At 36.8% G+C, this 22,205-nt stretch overlaps 1 protein-coding gene across 6 annotated transcripts in view; it reads left to right on the top strand.

Annotated features, from left to right (window-relative positions):
• The window catches only part of PTPRM (protein tyrosine phosphatase receptor type M), a 466,786-nt gene that overhangs the window by 403,575 nt on the left and 41,006 nt on the right, over window positions 1–22,205 (top strand). For all 6 annotated transcript variants that reach the window (XM_030444842.1, XM_030444847.1, XM_030444845.1 and 3 more), the window contains 3 exons: window positions 3,186–3,273; window positions 8,717–8,793; window positions 11,595–11,631. In XM_030444842.1, the coding sequence (XP_030300702.1) occupies window positions 3,186–3,273; window positions 8,717–8,793; window positions 11,595–11,631 (202 nt within the window). The remainder of the gene's footprint in view (window positions 1–3,185; window positions 3,274–8,716; window positions 8,794–11,594; window positions 11,632–22,205) is intronic.

Here is a 22,205-nt window from a genome sequence, read left to right as displayed (position 1 = left end):
TTTGGTGGTGTGAATCTGTTTGGGGACATATTTCTTCTTAATAGTCCACATTTTCAAGAAACTTTAAAGGATGAATTGAAATGAACAGCCACTAAGAAAATGTGTGGGCTGCTGTGCAGCAGTCTCCCTGGAGAGTGATATGTCAGAAAAGACATTAAAAAAATAATCTGTAATGAAACATATATTTCTCACAAGTGAGGAAGGATCTTGACAGATCATCTGCCATGAGGTATCTGCTCTGTTCTTTTGCGTGTGAGGGGGACAAATGGGATTTCTCTTTATAATTCATTGTGGATTATCGTTCTGTTGCAGTTTGTGTAATGGCAGCACATGAGGAACTCAGGAAATGACACTCCAGCTGTCTTTTACAATAACTGCTTCTTTTTAGGCTTTTGCAGTGTAGTAGCTTTTCCTTCAAATTATCTTTTCTGTACACTTCTCTCTGAAAGACCTGTGTGTGTCCCAAAGTGAATTTAAAAAAAAAAAAAAACAAAAACAAAAGCAACAGATGTCCATAAATTACATCTGTTTCCCCTGTAAGTTTTCTGTCATTCCCTAATTTGTTTATAAAAACCCAAAGAACAATATATACACGGATTTCTTTTGCTATAAAGGAGCATTTTTAATAAAGAAAGTGAAGTCAATATGTGGTAGTTGGAAATGTAAATCTGTCTTCTGGTTTTCATATATCTATTTTAAAGAATAGAATTATCTGTGTTGCAAATATATTATTAGGAGGTGTTTTACCTGTAAGGCTCATTAAGCTTATCATTGTTTTCAGAAATTCCAAACAGGTGGGAGAAATTGAACCTGTACATTAGCAGATGAGAAACAGATGAGCTGCCCAAACCAGTACATTGCCTATTGTTTATCTTTCCTGAATTCAGTACCATGCAAATCTTCCCCAGTTGTCTCCAGAGATTTACTTTAATCGATTGACTTGAAGTAATTTTGCAAAAGTTCATTAGTTGGACAGAGAAAAAACAAGAAGTCCCTAGGAGTTTATTTGGGTCCCTCGTATTTCAGGGTGTAGGCTTGGAAGCTGTATCAGCAGAACCCTTTCTCAGTAACAGCATCTGTAATGCTCAGTGATTTAAACCCCCAAACCATTTGCTGGATAATGTCTTATGGATCAATTCTGTGAACTCATCTCTGGCAGAAGGACTGTAAGAAAACCAGAATTCTTTGTAGTTTCTCTAGCTGCCTGAAACACAAAATCCTGAGGACCATACCAGGTCAAGTTTTAGACTGGGTAAATGACTGGTTTGTTTTGCCTTTGGAACTTGGTTGCTGAACATTTCCATCTCTATTTTACCTTTTACTGAGTTGAATTGTTGATCGCCCAGAGTTTTCTGAGAGTAAGTGTGAGGTAAATTTACAACAGGTTGAGACACTGGTCTTTGCTCATGAGGAGCAATTCCTTATGCAGTTCATGCGGGTTTATTACAAAAGTATTTTCCATGCAGCCCAACTTGAGAGTGCTCTGGAGCGGGAGGCCTTGCTTGCCTTGGGTGCTCTTGGCAGATACATAATAAAATAATGATTGGCACCCTTTTGGTAAACAGCCACAAGCTGTAAATCATTTTAGGATATGCAAGGTTCCACTTCTCTATCCTGGAATCAACCTAAGTTTCTTAGAGCTGTATCCAGTGGTTAAGGAGAAACTCACTGAAATTAGTGGGGTTCAACAATTTCAATTCGCAAACCTTTAAAACTTTCTAAGTGTGGAGAGATGAAGGACTAACAAATTGAAGTCTTTTGACAAGGTTTCTGTTTTTCTTGAATTCGTATTTAAAATCTTTTGAGAAATAATCTGTGTGTTCCCACAAGTTTCCATTTCATACGTTGGAAACCAACACTCTAGTGAACCTGTTAAAAGAAAACTCATTTTAGATATTGAATGTCCCTATGTTCCATTGACTTCAGTAAGACATCAAGGGTTTATTTTAACTTTTGTACTCTTTGGTAATGGAAATCATAGACATTTGAACAAAAATGTGTTTCGATCATGAGGGCAAAGGACACTAATAGTAGTCCATTTGATGGTCATTATCTATTTTAAACTACTCAGAGTGTGTTGAGGTCTTGTAAAAGGTACAAACTTCCTGAGGATTTCTCTGTTTAGTTTGGGACTTAATAATTTCTAGCTTCTGTTACTACAGAAGTAAATCATGTAGCTTCGTGTCCCTCTTGATTGGAGAGATGCAATCTACTGATCATTCTAGTAAAAGATTAAAGCATGAGTTAAGACCAGCCATCATCCTTACAGAATTCCACTGTTTAGCAACTAAATATTTTTAACACAAGACTAATGTTTCAATATGCAATGATAAAATGCATCTATATTATATGACTTAGACATACAGCCTGTAAATTAAGAAATTGCGGAAATGCTGTTTTAAATCAAAGAATGCACAGGACAGACAGGACATAACAATTTGCTTGTTGCCCTTTTGGCAGCTTGTGTGTTTTATTAATGTAAAAGTATATTTTTAGCATCTTCAGCTTTCTTATTTAAATTTATTAACTACAGAGCAGAGGCTGGGTGAATATTAGATTATATAGTTCCAAAAATCATGATATTTTTATTCCCTGACAAAATAATCATATTCATGGTATCATAGACTGTTTTTTTAAAAAACTACACATATATAAATACTAGTTGAATCCAAATTTTTTTAAATGCCTGTATATCTTTAGATCCGTGAGGTCATCTTCCAAGAAGTAACTGAAACTTGTGGGTATGTAAAAAATAAAACTTATTAATACAGTGTGTGATTCTGCATTCAAGTACTGAAGCATCTCCAACACCAATGATGAAGCTTCTTCAGCTTCATGAGTGTAAGAGAACTATGCATAGAATCTGGATAGCACAAATGAAGGACTCTTAATGTTGCAGGCATGCAACTTTGGAAAGGCTTAATAGCAATTCATGTGCAAGTAATTCCTATTACTATTACACAGTTAATCTTATGTCAAGTTGTAGGTAACATCTGCAGCTATGCATAAATACCATTTAAATAGGAGACTCATATTTTTGCTCAATAAAAAAAATCATTTAAATGGCACTTGAACAACAATGATGCCCGTGAGTACTGTTTGCCTTTCTCCTTGGTTTAGCCATAAGGCAACTGGTGCCACATGTTTTTCCTAATGTTTCTTTCTTTCTTTCTTTCCCTTTTTAGAGTTTCTTTGAAGGACAGTCCGCACCATGGGATTCAGCTAAAAAAGATGAGAACAGAATGAAAAATAGATATGGGAATATCATTGCATGTAAGTGTTGACAACATAATCGTGCACTGTGTTAACCTCCCTTCAGAACTGGATAAGAATGGCCACCAGCCTCATGCTTACATCAGATTTATATTCCTTTTCTCTAATTAAGAAGACACAAGCGAGGAAAGATTTTACCTTTTTTTTTTTTGTTTTTTCTGAGAGAGAGAGAAAACTGTCAGATTTAATGCATTTTCTCAACTAGCTTTCTGTATAGCTTCCATCTTGTGATCAATGTTTCACTAATTGAGAATGACACCTTTAACTAATACTCAGCTCTAGCAGCTCCCAAACTACCCCTGGCAGCATAGGGAAGGAGTTCCCATGATTGCATCAGTACTTTGATATTGGGTCCTGGATACTGTAGAATTGAACAATACTGAAATATTTCTTAATAACAGTGACAGCTATCCTGATTTACCCTCTTAATGCTAGACAGAGGAAAAAAAATTAATCTTTAGGTTTCACTTAAAAATGCCAAACTTCATAAAGATTAGATAATGCTAATAGTCAAATAACTTGAGGGAACAGCAGCATGCTTTGGTGAATGACACCAAAGTGCATTGTGAGATTACAAAACATCGTGGCAGGGGATGCTGCGTATGAACACAGAGACAGAAAATATGCCAAGTTTGGTAAAATTATATTATTTACATACTGGTGGTGTTGCAGTAAAGGATAAGTTCCCTAGTCTAAGTAGGAGATGAACCCTTCCCTGATTTTTCCTCCAAAATCTAAGTTTAAGATATGAAGCCTAGGTGTTTCTAGCAGCCAGATAGAAAACCATGAAGCAGGTGTAAGCAGAGAAATAAGCAGAAGACACAGCAAGTCAGAAGTTACAGAAGCATGAAAACGAATTATGGCACTTAAGGAGGGCTCATTTAACTATACTGCTGGAGTTTAGAAATCATAAATAAACATAGGTACATAAGAGAGCATAGAAGAAACAGTGATGATTGTCTGAATATTTGGAGGAGCTATGGCAGGAGCAGTGCAGATTTACACTGCCTAAAATCATCTTAGTCTAGGTCCTTCTCCAAGCACAGATCTACCTAGGTTTCCTCATCAGCAAGCCACGCAGACTTGACAGAGAGAAGGACAGCTTTTCTAGAGAACTGATTCAGAAACAGAGCCCACTGGAATGCTTCTGAATCACAACCTTAAGAGGCCCTTTTTGCAGTGCTTGCACAAGCCTAGAGAGACCAATTCCTCGCTTAGTGACCTACAGTAGGTGGTATGAACAGGTCCTTGTATCACTAGTGCCCAGCTGGGCTGAGACATTCTACAAAGAGGAAACAGCCCTATAACTTTCTGCAGGTGGAAGTTATGAATGAATGTTATGGTATTGCTGTCTATTTTGGATGGATACTGTGCTACTTACTGAAAAAGGCAGTTAAGTCTTCTAATGAAACGTGAATATCCTGATGGGCTGGAGCATATGCAAAAGAAGATAAGTTAGCTAGATGTGGCTTTGCTTGTTTCCTTCCAAGCAATATATAATGTGGAACAAACTTGTTACTGTGTGAGGATGTAGCAATACTTTAGATGACTATTATCATATAATTAAAAATACTCAAGGCATAAATAAGAATACCTAGGAAGTTTCAAGTTTATCTTTCCTTTGTGAAATTTTATTTCCAATCCAAGCCTTCAACAATACATCTTTTTTAGGCAGGTTTAGTGTTGTCATTCCCCTCTTTAATGTCACGTTAGGCATTGTCTTACACTCTGAAACCCTTTGGTTCAAGAAAACAGATGAGTATTACTGCTATATGTCTGAGGTAATGAAGTGATGAGTAGCCCAGGGAAAACAAGTAAGATATATTAGATACACAAATCAATGGCAATTACAAGTGATACTGAAGGCTTTCTGAGAGGGCAGATACAACTCAGATCATTTAGATCTCAATTTACTTTAATGTCCTCAGTATTTAGCAAAGGGAAAGGGCTGGGTGGGGTGCTTATCAGTAACACTTCCTATTTATGTGACTGTGAAAACACAGATAATACAAGGTAGAATTAAAATCCATTAGAGTTGTACGCAGTATCTTAAAAGAGAGGCCATAACTGCCCGTAGTTTGTTGTCTGTTAAATACATGTGTGCAAATAGGGTACTTAAGTATTTAATTATTTTATGTTTTTCTGCTGGATAAATTATCTCTTTTCTCAGACTGAGAGAATACAGTTTGAGTGGTCCAGTGGTTTGCGTTTGTCCTAGACAGTTATATAGAGTATTTGTTTAGATGAAAAACATTTTACTAAATTATCCTTTCATGCTATGTCCAAAGAATTAAATATACAATGGTTCAGATGCCACTTACTGTGGGTACACAATTATAATGAAATGTGCAATTTTTTTTTTGTATAGGCTTTAATGTAAATTTCTTTCCATCCATTTATCCTCTTTGTTTAAATTTTTCCCAAGATACTATTGTTACATTATTGCTTGTAGACGTTATTGTTCTCTGAGGGAACTAAAACAATAGCACCAAGCGGCCAGCCTTGCAGGAGTTTGTCAAAATGGCAATTTGCTTTACATTACCCGAGTGATGTGTGTTTAGTTGGCTACAAGTGTGTCCTACCCACCCTGTGAAAGTGGCTACAACTTGGGAGCCTCTGTATCAACAAAATGAGTCATGATCACAGCTTAGTCACCCACAGAAAACATGTTCCTTATTACTGAACAGAAAAAGCTTTGTTTTCTCATTAAGACCTAAAACCAGCATGGCTCTACTAAATTTATGGGTTTTTTTGGCCAAAGGAAAATTGTTTTTTACATTAATGGTGGAGGGTTTTGCAGTGGGGTTTTGGTAAAACCTATTGGGGTTTGTTCAGGAGAGATTTGGAGATAATTTCAGCATGGGAGAGGCTCTGTATTTATTTTTACCTAATTCAATATTGACTATGTGAAAAGAGAATATTGATCACAGCTTTTAAAAGCAGCCAAGGATTTTAGATGAGGCGTTTATAAAAGGCTTGATTTGCAAGGAATCAGCAAGGCACATCCCAAGAAAGGGTCACTGGCCAGGCATGCTAATCAACCAGCTACTCAAGGGGCTTGTTAGAGATCACAGGCTGCAGGCTGGCATATACACAGTGAAGGTAACTTGAGGGGAGTGAGAACAAAATGCTTATGTTCATTATTACCATTTTTCTACAAAGACAAATGGATTCTAACATATTTGAAAGCTTAAGTGATCAGTGCAAAGTTTGATCTCCTAATAGAAGGGCATCAAAATTACAGTGAGCTGGAAAAAGCTACAAAAATTGCTAAGATTAGCTGAAGTACAAAGGAAAAAAATACCCTAAAATCTAGACAGCTAGCCTATAGGGTATTTAAGAATAAGCATACGTGTTGAATATGGCATAGACACTAACATTTCTTTATGTTGACTAAAGAATTTTTTTTTAATTAAGAAGTGTTGCCAAGTTAGTAAGGAGTTAACTAGACTTTTCAAAGCAATAAAAACAGGATTCACTCCAGCTGCACTGAAAATAAATGGGTATTGAACAGTCCATTACCTCCAGAATTCCCAGAAACTTAGCTGAGAATGCAGTACTAGAAAGGATGCAAGTGAGAAAGAAAAAGGGCAAAAAGACTATGTAAAAATGTAGATATGAAGTAACTTCTTTATCCAATCTGAAGCAATAATTGCTGCAAGGAAAGAAGTAAATAAAGAACATAAAAAGTAAAGAAAAGGTAACACTGCATATTATTAAATTGTATAAATCAGTCTAAGAGAAATAACAGAAAGCTATATTTTTAAGATGTTTCTGAGTGGGAAATTTAAGCTTCTTTTTCCCAGTACAGAGCTCATTGCTGTGCAAGTCATCAAAGACAGAATTCAGTTGCCTAAACATAGGCATGTAGTGCCATTTCAGGTGACTTAGGACATCTATGCAGAACCAACACATGTGACACAGTACACATGAGAGACTTGTGATATTCCACAGTGGCATCTGAATCCTAGCAGTGTAACCCAGGGTATATAAAACAGCAGGAGATGCTTGTGCTTAGACAACTAAATCCTGCCCTAAGTCACCGTGTATATGCCCTAAATCATATATACCCAGGGTATATAAAACAGCAGGAGATGCTTGTGCTTAGACAACTAAATCCTGCCCTAAGTCATAAAAGCTGAGATCTTTAGTAGTCTGAGTTGTTCTGGTGAGAATGCTTTGAAATCAGTGATTGAGGAAATCTCAAAAGTCTGGATGAAGACATACGTCAAGTCCAAGCAAGCTGGAGTCTACTGACTTCAACAGAATTTTGATCAGGTGCCAAAACTGTGTGCTGCTTTGAGGTAGCATCCACGTCTGGAGCTTAGAAAGTTCCTAAAGTAGTTGTCTTTCTTAAGTAAGGTGGACTTTTAGAACTAAGAGCCTGGGAGCCAAACCTGTTAGGTTTTAAAGCCACTTCAGTTTCTTTCGTTGATTTGTTACCTTTTAGGATCTTTAAAGCTGAAAATTTTAACTATTCAGAATGTGAGTGGCAATTTTTGGGTGGTCTCGTGTGTATTTAAATTTTCAGCAAACTAATGATGATGACAAAGGTCTGTCATCAGCTGCAAGTAATATTAGCTCAGGTAGCAAGCAGAAGTAAAAAAAAATAATACACAGGCATCTAATTAGCGAGAGCAAATTATAAACAAAGCAGCAGTAGTGTGGATTTTTACCATCTCTCCATCCTTGAGATCATACCTTTTAATTGTTTTATCAACAACTCGTGCAGCTGAGAAGAGAAACAAGACTAGTATATGAAGTCTCAAAGAAGAAAAAGCCTTGCCAGCATAGGATTATATTTAGAATAGGGATTATTTTGAGGGGAGGATCTAGCCCTTAGCACTTCTTAGTCACTGCTGTGGTACCATAAAGTAAATGAAGCAGCCGACAAGAAAGCAACTAGTGCCCTGGTGTTTTGGACTTGAATATGGAAAATAGAGTTGAAAGTGTGTGCACATTCCTGGATAGATATATATGGCCACGCTGGTGTAGAATTCAATGACAAAGCCATTATATTACTGCATGGGTTTTGTCATTACTTTATATCGAGTTTCCTTCATAAATTGTGAGGTGGCAGTATGTTCTTTAAAATGACTTCAGTTTGTTTTGAGAACAGCAGAAGCACTTCCAAATTAGTAAACCTTTGACAAGGTTCATGTAATTTATTTTATTGACAGAAGGCTGGCGCAAAAAAAAAATTGCAATGGATTCACATTAGAAATATTTCAGACATTCAGACTGAAAGTCAGGGGATTTTCGATGCCTTGTGAATGACTGGAGTGAGGATTAAATTTAGATAGTGTTTTCATGGACAACAAAACAAGCATGAACTTGAAAATGCTGAGATTTTTGTTTGACTTTAAAGTAGTATTTTGATTAAAGCTTTGTTACTGGGTGTGCCTTTAATTAATTCTTTCTCTCTCCATTGTTCCTGTTTCAGATGATCATTCTCGAGTGAGACTGCAACCCATTGAAGGAGAAACAAGTTCCGATTACATCAATGGAAATTATATTGATGTGCGTATACCGATGTAGGCAACAAACTTGTCTCTGTGTTCAGTCAAAGAGGGAGCTTTTATTATTCCCACATTATTCATAATTTGTAATGGATCTCACAGTTCACGTCAGCTGCTAAACATTATTGGAAAGCACTGTGTTTGGAAGCTAGGTGCACACAAAGGGGAAAAAAAAGCCTCAGAGGTGTTGTCAATAAGCAAATGAGTCATTTCCTCCAATTGCCACTAGGCTGAAACCTTGCCAGCAACACTGTGTGGCTACTTTGCCTGGTGGTGCTTATATGGGCTAACGGAATGTTATTTTCACTTTCTGTCAACAGCTTGGAATCATTCCACATTTAAAAGAAAGCTGTTTGCATATTAATGTGACAAAACTCTGTAATGCCTAATGCAGAGATTTGCAATCTCTTGTCATCTCTGCACTTTTAAGTCGCCTTCAAAGTATATTCTGCAGCTGTTAACCAGTACTTCTAATGCAAGCAAGACATTTCATTAAATATGTAGGCTGTTTAATTATTGAAGGTGTCTTCTTTGTTCATTCTGCATCATGTTAACTTAATGTTTTACATTAGAATAAATTCTTTAAGAGACAAGGTGGTTTTGGTTGAAAGAATGAACTCAAAAGGAGAATTGAAAATCATTAGAAAGTCAATACTCTCTAAAGCCAGAACTCTATGGGTAGAAAAGATAATTTTATTGTTTACATTGAGTGTTAGATGTTAGGCTAAGTAAAGCAAGTGTTGCTTCATAGGAAGCTGTGTCTACTGAAGACTTCTTGTTCAGCAGTGGCATCTTTGAAAAAAAGTGTCACAGTTTGCAGTTCAAGTTTAATCACCAGTGTGAAACAGGAAAGTAACATGTTTTTCTCAAAGTATGGAGAAACTATACAAGAAAGAGCTGTGCCAGAGAAACAGATACTTCAGTTGTTACAATCTGAAGCTGTAACTTTCTGAAGTTCTCCTTCTATTGATGTTTATTAAGATCTTCTAGAACCATAAAGTTAAGATTAGATTTCTGCTCAGTCCCTTGCTGTTTGAAAGAATAGCACAATCACCAAGAGGTAAAGGCACATATGGAAATACCTTTAGCTAGACGTCTCACCATCCTCTGAAAGGAGTCAGTTTCCATGAAAGGAAAGATAGAGTTCACACTGAGGACCTAGATTTGAATTAACTTTCACACTTTATCCAACATTCAGGATTGCTTTCATTTTAGGCTACTAGTATATTCTCGTGCCAGGTTTTGATCTGACTCTAAAATATTGGGAGATGTGAGGAATAAGGATTTGGACCATTCACTCTCATCTAAAATGAGATAGCTGCATAGCAACCTTTTTTGCTTATGGAAGTAGAAGACAACAGAGAGAATGTGGTCCTAAAAGAAACCCTGTGTGAAAACCAAAAAATTTTCTCTCTCTTCCTTAGCAAATGGATTCATTGCAAAGTTTTGAGGACTGTAGAAATATTCCCAAGACAGTTCAACCACAGAACACAATATTTTGTGTATGTAATCTTCCTAGTCGGGTTTTCATTAAAACCCCTTGTTTTTCTACCACAGAAGCAGCTGCATTTTTACTCTTGCAGACAATCCTTAGTGGAGTTGTAGAATAAACATGTTAATAAGGGAATGGCACCGTTACAGACACTATGAAATTTTGTTGTATAAAAGAGGAAGGGGCAATGGCTATGCTGTATTTTTCTTATGCATGTTTTCACTGGGAAACAGAAGTATTTGATCCCAGCTGCTAGGGAAGTTGGATAACACAAAGCAAAGGGAAAAAATCTCTGAAGCTATCTGAACATTTCTCATTTCATAGACTTCCAAATTTTGTTTCAAAGGCATGTAAAGTCAATTCTGTAATTCATGTTATGCTTTCAGTAATATTCAAGGTATCTTCAGGTGTTTTGAGTCCTTCCCACCTTCCATCACTGCAATGCCCCTTGCTCTTTTACAAAGAAATTGCAATCACTTGGAAGCTGCAGCTTAAAGTTCCTCCTGGTGATGACTGACAACACATCATAACCATTATTAAAATATTAATGCTGGTATAACTGAATTTAGCAACATACTTGCACAAGATCTAAACCTTTAGTGACACCCCCATCACATCAGAAACTCAAATACTATAAAATTCATATTTTTCCCTATTGGCAACCTATTCGGTGTTGTAAGGAATCCACAGAGTATTAGTCTTTATTGCATGACCAGCTTGTAATTAAGTTGCTCTTGTCATCAGAGAAACATATTGTTGTTTTATATTCTTCCTACTGAGATGTAAGTGCATTCATACCAAGCCAGTCAGTCAAAGAATTTGCCTTCTTTTTAGAATGCAGAAATATAACCTAAACAAATCAAAATGGACAGAGTGAACATCCCCCACTCTTCTTCAGGCTGAATGCAAATATAGTTTTCTTTAGCTGTTAAAAAAGGGGTTGGTTTTGCACTCTATAGCAATAGCTTCAAGGTATATCTCGGCCTCCATGAGCATCTGATGCCATTAGCTGCAAGTGATAGAGAGGATTTCATGCTGTTCATTTTCAGCAGAGCCAACAAGGGACTGGAAGAACATATTATTTCTGTCCCCTAATGTGCAAGGCTGCAACTTAAATTTATCTCACAGAAAACACATTTGTGTTTTCTTGTGCTTCTTGTTCCCTTGCCCTTCCTCCACTGGAAAGAACTCTTGCATCTAACACATTATCTGTATTGTGGTTTTTACTGAATACTACTCTTAATGAAGTTTCACTTATAGCAACCCAGCTGTGGTGCATATTGCTTATATACTTTTTTAATTTATTTTAGGGTTATCATAGACCAAATCACTACATTGCTACACAAGGTAAGTTTGTGACCCTTTCTTTTTGGTTATGTGAGTCTAAGAGCTTTTGGGACTTAGATTACAGTTTATACTTTCTAATATGCATTCTTGCCACAGTCAGTATCCAGGGCAGAGTAGGCTCAATGACTTAGGTAGAATCAAGCAAACAGGTATGTTAAGTAAGCAGTCCTTTACCTTTTTGTTCATATAGGTTTTGCATTGAAGAACAAAATACATCCTGTCTTGGCAGAGGTTACTGAAACTGTTGTTACTCATGAAAAAAGAAATAAGTCATGGTAGAAATGCTCGGTAAATTTTTCAGAGAAACAACAGTGTAAATTTCTGTTCTGATAGTTGTTCAGTGAGGACAGGGCTTCAGGCCCTTAGAATACAAAACATCAGTTAACAAGACCCAAAGACCTATTACCCTTTCAGGGGATACTTCAAAGGGATCTCGAGAGACTAATTTACAGGCCGCTGTTCAAAAACTTGCTTGTAGAGAAGAACTTATTTCTTTGTCAACATGCAAACCAATTCCAGTTGTCTCCGAAGACATAATTTGTCTTCTTAGATTTACTTGTCTTCAAAGACATTATTTGTTCATTCTAATGCAGTTTACTTAGTTTTTGGTCAAGTTCAGAGCTGGAGCAGGTGGGAAAGATGAGTCTTCTATAACCACTTAATCATAATATTGAAAAATAATATGCCAATCTCCTGCCTATGCTTGGATAGTATGCCTGTGAAAATTTGATTGCTTCTCTAGTGCTTAGAGAGAATCTTCTCTGTAATAGATGTTCTATGACAGAGCTTCCTGCATTTGCCCAGGGATCTGAAGAAGCTGAGTTACACCCATTTGGGTTATTTCAGCACATGCCCAACCTTTTAATAGAGAGACCTGTAGTTCTGAACTTAATACACTCAGACTAATCTTACTATGTGTTAGATGTAGAGGTCATATATACCTTTTTATGACTTTTTGTCACAACAGAGAAAACATTGGCCATGTCAAATAAGAGTTTTTACTGTGCTTTCAGTAATCCAGAGTCTACAGCCTCCATCCCCACTTCTACTACTGGTAGGCTTCATAACTCTGCTGTTCTATACCTTATCTCTCAACAGTCCCACAGGAGGTGCTGCTTTGGGTACAAATAAGAGTAGAGCAGGACACAGATCTTAATTCTAGAAGTGCCTCACTAACTGTCAGTATTACAATTTTAGACCAGAATTAGAGTTGTGATCTTAGATTATGACCTTTTCAAATGTGCTTCTCCTTTCCCTTCTGCTATCTACACAAGATTATCCTCAGACCGCAGTCTTGACAGAAAAATCAGACAGGAAATCTGGGACAAAAATTCAGCCTGTGCTTAATACCCTTTGGGCTTTTACACCCTCCTAAGAGGAAATGGATTGTTCTATTTAACTTTTAGCTCAGGATGCCCTTGGTTTTCAGCTTTAATTGAATCCTAAAGTAAAAGGATACACAGTTGCTTTTCTTATTTGCAGCCTGTAATACAGTTGTTTTCATGAGGAGGTACACTAGATCTTCCTGACAGCTTTCTGATAAACGTATGGGATTCCTATCTGAAGCAAGTTTAAATGTAGCTGTATCACTCATCACAATATTTGAATAGCATCTAGCAAGCTTGAGGGGTTTGTACTTTCAGCTCTTAAAGCCAAGTATGTAATAATGTATGAATAATGTCCTGGAAGTCTATATACCAGATCCACCAAGAAGTCCCAGATTTGCTGCATTTTTTCCCATTAGGATGTCAAGAAGTACCTAGTAAGAAGGAGAATAAAAGAAGTAGAAACAAGTCTTCTTCTGAGCTGTGAAGGATACACGACTGTTGGAGCTGTAATTCTTTGGGGTGGCTTCCATCAGTTTCTTCTGTATATGTGCAGCTAAGTACACACAGGGATGCCTAACCCCTCCTACAGTGCAATGAGTGAAAAACAAACTCTCTGAAGTATATAAAAGTAATTTTAACATGGGCATACAATTTACAGAAATTTCAAAATAATCTAACTGTAGGGTTTTTGTGGTGGATTACATCTTTAACATTTTTTAAGGCCAGTTGGGAAGCACATTTGTATCTCTGCTTTGGAGGAATGAAGAGCACTGATATTAAGAGTTTCACCACTGGCCTGGTGAAATGTGATGAGAAAGTTTCTTTTCCTTCCTCTGTGTCTGCCTGCCCATCTGCAGAATAGGGACAGCTTTTTATGGTTCTCTTCAGTGTCCTGCTATATGCAGCTGTGTAAAGGCTAGTTAGTTTAATACTCCAGTGTTCCAGCTTCCTGACACACCCCTTTACACACATCTTACTTCCAGTAAGATGCAGTCCCTGTCTTTCACAATGCTGATAGTGTAACTAGGGAGAATCTCTCTTTATTAACTATGAAAGCGAAGACACATTTCACATGTCAAACAGGCTGTGCCTCTGTAAATCTCCCTTACCTTTAAGCCGTGCATGAGCCATGGCTGGCTGTATAGCCAACAATGTTCATTCTCTGCTTTAGAATACTCTTTTCATCTAGATATGTATAAACACATGAATGCAGAACAACAGCTAAGCTGCATGTGTAATTCCCTTGATGTCTATTTTACATCAATCTTTAAATAACTTCTTCCATTCTCCCTTTTCTCCTCCATCGCAGCCTTCACAGGTGCATGTCTATTGTTCTTTGAAGGAAAATATCATTGTGTGAATCAGTTTTAAATCTCAGAGGAGTTAGAATGATTGATATTTAATTTTCCTATGTTCTTCTTAAGCTGCATTCAACATATCAAGTGTTAATGAGCAAATATAATTGTTTGAAGTGAAAAAGTGGCAAACTTAATCAGTTTGTAATAGACTACCAATCTGCTTTTAACAGAGCTGGGAGCTGCATAATCATCAGTTTATTGAAGTGTTACTGTCTTCCATACTAACCAGAGTTTGACATGCAAACTGGTGTCTTTCAACCTTGGCATTCATAGCATCCTGCTGGTAATTTGAATTACTGGGAGAAGCAATTTTTAAAAGACTTTAAAAGACCCAATGGAGGCTTTCTCAACTAAGAATCAAAAAGGGTTTTACGTCCATTTTAAGAGTAATAGAATCAGAGTGTGTGATTTCAATTAAAAAATGAACATCACTTTTTCTCTGTGTGATAAGTGTAATGTAAAGCCTAGGCTGAATTTACAGCTAATAAAGACATTTGGTGATCTGCTGTAATTGGCATCAACAGATGGCACCTGCACCTGAGTCACCATGCTTTAAAAAATTCCTGATCACAAGCAGGCTTATTGGGTCACGCAGAACCAGCAAGCTGGAGCAATTCAAAACTCCCTGCTTTGTTTTACACATCTCTTGTTCCCATGGAAATAATTCTTTAAAATTCTTTTATAGCAGAATATTGAGCACTCCATTTATTGGCAGCCAGGTTTTTTTTCTCCAGGAGTTAGGTAATCAATGGATTTTAATCAGGTCCTTTAGTGAGGGCATTAGGTTGAGTATCTGTATAATACTTATTCTCACACCCACTGCTGGATTTTCTTATTACTGGATGACTGTTGTTGAACTTGCATGTCTCACCCTGATTACTAAGCAGAAAAAATTAATCTCAGCTATGACTTCACTTCTTTTAGCAAGTTTCTATCAAAGGTTTTGTAATGCTTCTTCAGTCACTCCACCAGCAACTGTAAATTATGGGTGACAAATGTTGATGTAGTTTTACAGCATCACTCATTGCCATTTCCATCAGGGCTGGATTTTACGCAGGTCAATGATGTGTGAAGCAGCAGATACTCACAGGCAAGCTGCATGTCTTTGTATATGAAGTACCTTAATTTGTTCATCTCTGACTTTTGAATACTTCTCGTGGGACAGATTGTCTCTCCTTGATACATCATGCAAAGGAACTGGATCTAAGATGTTTTGTGGAAGTACTTCAGAGCATATCTTAATGACCGTAAAAAGTTACTTTGGAATGTAAAGAAGCTTTAGATATAACAGCCAGTGTAGCCTTTTGACCTCTTTTTTGTCTGGATTGTAAATTGTAAAGCAGATGCTAAACTGTTTCACTTTGTGCATTGCTGGTCAAACAGGCATTTAGTTGAGTTTCAGTCAGAAGAAGCTTTTTAGGTACGAGTTTAAAATTTCTGAAAATAGATATTTACAGTGGAAATGTTTACAGTCTTCACTACAGCAGCAAAAGCTTGGAACTGTAATAACCCCTTTCATATTCCTTCTCTTTTCTGCAAAATATGTGTCTTTCTTCCCCACACAACTGTATCTGTTGTGTGAACATTTTAATAAGAGTTTTCAGAAACAAAAATAAATTTGCTTTCAAGCTGAACTCTTGCAGGCATCTGAAGCTGAAGTGTTGCTTTGAATAATAATACTCATAACTTCCTTGGCATGTTTTTTGTTTTTATGTTGCAGAAGGTTGTCAGAACTGCAGCAGTGTGGAAGCTCCACACATATCTTTACAAAGAAACTTTAGTTGCTGTGGTTGTAGCCTCCAGATGAAAATTAACATTCGAAATTACTTCAGGGAGAACTGAAAAACAATGAAGCAAGCTAGCTATTCACACAATTTTTCAGCTTTATATATGCTGTCATTTTTGCACAATGCAAGGTAGTCAGGCTGATTTCCTGATATATAGACAAAGGGATTGAATTCTATACGCCTCTATTAATCTTCAAGATTCAACTGTGCTAGATGCTGTTTTTTACTTCTTAATCATCAAAACGTTAAAAAGGTGATTGAAGGCATCTGTCTTCAGGGAAGGAGATAAACCCATTCTTAAGCACTACCTCTAACAGGCAAGGCTTTCTGAAACATGTCCTTTACCTATTTTGCAATAGGGGTGATAAGTGGCAAAGAAAGTTTTTTTACATATTTTATTTTTTTTAAGCATATTCTACCACACTCAAATGCAGACAGAAGTGATGGACCCTCTATGTATGGAAGTTATACTTCCAGGTTATATTGTGAAGCCATATGGCAAATTCACCAGAGCTCTCTTACTGCCTTATCCCACTGAAGACTGATAATAACAATTGCAACATATGGGCATCTTTTAAAAGTTGATACTTTTACTACTGTTGAGGACAAAAAGAGAGTGTATAGTACAAACTAGTAACTAGCAAAGTCAGCACTTTTAAACAGTTGCCACATTATGGTACATGAGAATACCAGAGGTTCTCTCTGTCCCTTCTTTTGTATAGAGAATTTTAGTGTTACCTATGTTAGAACAGTTCTTTTTCACCATTGTCATGATTCCTATTTTTTTCCTGTCTTTGCCTTTATCAGCTGTGGGGTAATTTTGTCTGTACAGAGAATGAAATGCCCTTGTTGCTTTCTATTCAGGGTAGAGAGCTGTAAGTGCAGAATTAGCAAAATTTTCTACTAGATACAATGCTGGCTTAGGTTCTGTTGCCGTGTGTCACTTCTCTGAATCTTTGTGTTTAGACCAAGTGAAACAGGAACATTATTGGAAAACTGCTGATAGATCCATTACTGGGTAGAGCTACCTACATTATTCTTCACAAAATGTGGCTACGTTTTGCATAAAGTACCTGCCTGCCTTTCATAGACCTTTGGAAATTCATAAAGGTTTTCAGAGCATATATAGAACTCTGTCTCAAAGGCAAGGTATTGGTCTGATTTCTCTGTAGTAAAGTCAGTCTAGAATAGCTACAGCAAACTTCTGCATATCAGACTTAAGTAAGTGAAATGAGAGGCTACAACAACTAAGTAAACAGGTAAGTCGGGCAAAAGGAAATGTTTCAAGGTTGTATTGTAGAAAATAGAAGAATGTGTGAAAAATAATGTATTTGTCATCTTTTTCAATATGTGACTATAACATATGTCCTCAAAGCAAGGCAGTTACCATCTTCCTGAAACTCAGGAGCTGACAAAACTGTCCTTGTGAGCCAAACACACCTTCAGAAAAGAACATGGGGGTGGCCATGATGTATTTGATTCCTAATTACCTAAGTTATGCACTACAATCCCCTTTTTGTCCAAGGAAGTTGAATACAACATCAGTCCTACTAATTTACCTCACATATCTGTATTTTTGGTAGCTGCAAATTATGGAAAGTTCATGTCTGATAATAGGGTTACCATGCAAGATGAAGAACCAGTCATGAATTGGACTTCATAGGGAAGGTACCTGGCACTCAACATCATGTTCACTGTGAATCAGTGTCAGTGAATCAGCCTGTCAATCAGTGAAGGCCAATGCTAAAGCAGAAAGAGTAGAATAAATGCAGCTGGTCAGGAAAATCACATAGGCAAAGCATCTCTTTTTTCTGTGAAGTTTATTTTCTAGCTAGTCTTCAGCAGCCTGGAGGAAGTTTGGCAGCAGATGTAAGAAGGCTTTTCATCTTCTCATTGGCTGGGAAAAAAAATATAGCAAATTTACAAACAGAATATATTTTAGAAACAAATGTATTAAGAAACAAGTAAGGCAGCTTTCTTTTGTCTTGTCACTATATCCAAATCTTTGAAACCTGTCAGCTTTATTCTGCATCCTTTGGTGGCAACTGAAATCTCTATATTACTATGGCCACCAATGCACATGACAGTCTGGGTGATTTTGAAGCACTGCCTTTGAAAAAAAATATATAAGGCTATTGGATTACTTCCTTTCCCTGTCTATTTGTATTCTTACATTCAGTTGCATATTCAGATGTGGACTTTGTAGAGATTCTCTCTGCTGCTGCTATATCTCATTCTGTTGCAAGCATGCTTGTGTTACTGTGTCTGTACTAAGCACAAATACACTCCACATGTTAGAATGGCTTGTTTACAGTGTACATCAAATACTGCAGTCTCCCATAAAATATAATAAAAATATAATTAAATTGTTAGTGTTGCCCTTTCCTACTAGAAGTGATGAAAGTAACCAAGGTGGTCCTAAAAATAACAATAAATAATAGTGCTGAGAGAATTTGTTGTCATGCAGATTTAATTTTTACCATCATTATCTTGGCGTTAAAAGAAACAATATCAAACACGCATTTATTTTTAATTATCTTCATTTGTTTTTAATGGCCTTCACGTGTCATCTTGATCTAACTAATACTTGTCTGTTTCTGAGTGTTTCTATGACTGAGAAAGAAATGAATGTATCAAAGTTCACCAGCCTTAAATAGAAAAATATATTGTGAGTGATATACCTCAGTCATGAGATGCATATCAGGGTAATAAATTATGAAAAAATTGGGTTTGCCAGCATTTTTATCTGTGCTTTAATGTATATTGAATTATCTTGTTTATCTGTGTAAAGTGTTTGTGTTAATGCACTTAAATTCCCAGCACAAGTTTAAAAACTACAGCATCTGAGTATCTTACTCACCAGCATGAGCAACATTGCTTCACCAGAAGGTCCATGGAGAAAAATAAAAGAAACAAGTAGCCAAAATGAACTCATATTTTTGAGCCATAGAGTAGTGATGATTTTACTATATCCTGATGCTTATGACTAACTCAACATGAAAACAGAAAGTAGAAATCGGAAAGACTGATTAGCTTCTTTTGTCCATTCCCTAAGGAACCATGTACTGAGGGGGATAAAACAATCTTAAACTTCTCATTCATCATCAAGATTGATTCTGCATTACAAGTTGATATGAAGAACCCAGTTCCACAAGTCTATTACCTAAGAATTTTAAGCTGGAAATGTTACAGGCCGTGTGATTTTTACAAAATAAATCTGTTAGTTTTCCCAAGCTCAGTTGGCTATTTAAAATGAGTGATTAGTAGGTATTCTTATTTTCATGATTGAAATCATCTTTATCGAGAAGAATGCACAAATTAGAATCTAAAATAGTGGTTTTTTTACTGGAATACTTCAGTTCATCTAAACTGAAACTTTCTGTTCAACTGCTTTCACAAAGACCAAAGGTTCAAACAGTGGGCTCCAAGGCTTCAGTCAGAGCTGTGACCTCAGATGGAGAGCCAATACCTTATGTTGCTGTTTGACCTGAATCAATTTGGATTTGTTTCTCAGTTTCCTAAATGAGTTCTCTGTCAGTCTACCCACATGCTCAAGTGCAATTAAGTGATTAAATGTCTGTAGAGCATAGAGAGAAAAAGAGTTCATGTGAGAGTGAAACTCTTGTTTCTCTGTAGCAGTAAACTCTGATGGAGAATACATCAAGGCCTCTGGTTATGGTTAAAGTATTCCTGTTTCATAGCAGAAAAAAATGAAGCACAGTCCCTGTAAGCAGCTGCTTAGCAGTGTACTCTTAAAAGCTCTGTGAGGTCAAAACTGAGGACTCAGGCTTTATTCAGGTATCCCACATAACCCTCTCTAGAGGATGGGTAGAGCACCTTACCTGGGGGTGCTACATGGATTGCAAAATTTGGAAGATACTGGGATTATTCAGTCTGTGAAAATGTTAAGGAGATTAACAGATCATTTTAAATCCCTGCTGTGTAGCAAAAAAATAGTTGTGGGTTTTTTTAAATCAGTTTTACTGTACATTTTGTTCATTTTTTAAAAAATTTCCTTCAGTTAAGATCAGAAATATATGACTTTCTTGAATGGCAAAATGGTACATACATGGCCAGCAAATACTATGTACACAGCTTCTATTGCATTCAGCTTTGTCTAATCTCAGGCTAACTGGATAAATCTGCACCATTTCTGTTGCTGCTCTGTTCCCAGCCTGTGGTGCTTCTGTAAGTAGTCAAAAGGTGTTATGGGAATGTGCTATTTATTCTTTAGGCAATTATATGACATTTCCATTTTACTTTGTTGATACAGAGCAAACTGAGCTAGAATTGAGAATTTAGATGTGGACGAATGCCAATCAATAAGTGTGTAACACTTTATTAGGTAGAAAGTTATCTGCTAGCATTATCTGTAGTGTTATAAAAAACTCCTAAACAGCACCTGCCAAGACTACACAAATAAAGTGGGGTCTCAGACTTAAAAATATTGAACCCAGCAATGAATTTTTACTGAACATGGTGGAAATACTAATGTGGAGCAGGGGCAGGTAAGATTATTCAGGACTGGCAAGGGAGCTAAGATATTGTGGCTGCTACATATTATGCCAAGGCTGTTCAGTTCATTTCAACCTTACCTTCCTTCCTCTTGTGTCTCCAGGTAGGTTTGAATTATGGCTGTGAGGGACATAAACACCTTTTGTGTATTCACAGGCACTTAATATGTAATGCAGTTCCTGCTACAGTGGAGCTCCAGTCCTTGACTGGGGTTTTTAGATGATGCCATAATGCAAACAAAATAATGCATAGAGGTCTGTGCTTTTCCCAGCCTAGTTAGATCTGTATCAATAAAGGAAAAAAAAATGCCACGTGATATTCCAGGGAATAAATGCCACCTAAATCCCCATAAAACTTTCTGACTACCCACAGAATCACTGCAGAATAGGATCAGAGGAAATGCCAAGATAAATGATCCAGCTCTCGCCAATAGCTGATGTGTACACTTATAAAATATGTATTTTTCAAGCTGATAATCTACTTTTGTGAAATGATCAATTTGAAAGAAAAATTCTCTTGCATAATCAATTTTGTCATTACTCAAAGCATATATATTTTTTAGCATCTCTTTATTAAACTGGGGATCCAGAATGGAGGGTGGTTTGGTTGGGTTTGGTTTGGTTTTAGCTAACTGTGAGATTCTTGCCTATATTTCATAAAACAGTGGCACTGGGGTTTATCATTACTGTATACTGTAAAGGGCATGTTGCAGGCCAAATGTTTCTATGTTCTTTTTACATTTAGAAAGAGATAGAAAATTTACAGGTCAATCTCCTCTTTTCCTTTATCCTGTGAAAGGTCTAGTGCTGACTTTTTTAAGTATAGGAGGAGGTGGTATTGAAAGCCAGCCAAAGCCCTGGTCAGTCTCATGGGAGCTATAGATAAAATTTGCAGCTCAGTCACTTAGTAATCTAAGCCTCATTGAAAGCTAATGGGACTTGAAAGCACTAGGAAAATTTCATTTTCTGAAAGGCAATTTTCACATATAGTGATGTGCAGGCAGCAGGGCTTGCTGAGTGGCTAGCTCGAAGCAGGTAGGATTTAGTTTGTGCTTGAAAATCAACCAATTACTATTCACTGTGCTGTCCTTTGGCTGATAATGAGAGACGGCTGTGTTTTTCCTGAGCAAAGGATACAGGAGGAAGCCAGTAGCTGCGCTGGTAAAGCATTTCAGCTTGCTTTATGAGCAGAGTTTTCTTGAAATGTCAAGCTTACAAAAATCAGGCAGATCTATTGCTTGTTGTCAATCCCTCCAAGTTGAGGAAATCCTAAAAAACACATTTTAAATTCATAGCAGAGTCTTGATTTACCCACTTGAGCGTAGCTGAAGCGACTGACTGTGGAACAGTGGTTCTGCACGGTGTTTTCTTTTCTTTGCATTGTAAGGTGGTATTGCTGTAAAAGTCAAAAAAAACCCGAAACAGTGCACTGACTACCACTCAAATATAGACTCTGCTTATTTTTGATATGAATGGGATATTCTGAAGCTGGCGTTAAAGCTGCTGTTTAGAGAAACATTCTTTGTTTTTCTAGTAGAAGTTATGCATATGAAACCAGGTTCTTTCTTACCTGATTATGAGTTAATT

Source organism: Calypte anna, chromosome 2, assembly GCF_003957555.1.
Source record: "Calypte anna isolate BGI_N300 chromosome 2, bCalAnn1_v1.p, whole genome shotgun sequence".
Lineage (NCBI taxonomy): Eukaryota > Metazoa > Chordata > Aves > Apodiformes > Trochilidae > Calypte > Calypte anna.
This window is presented reverse-complemented; position numbering and strand designations above follow the sequence as displayed.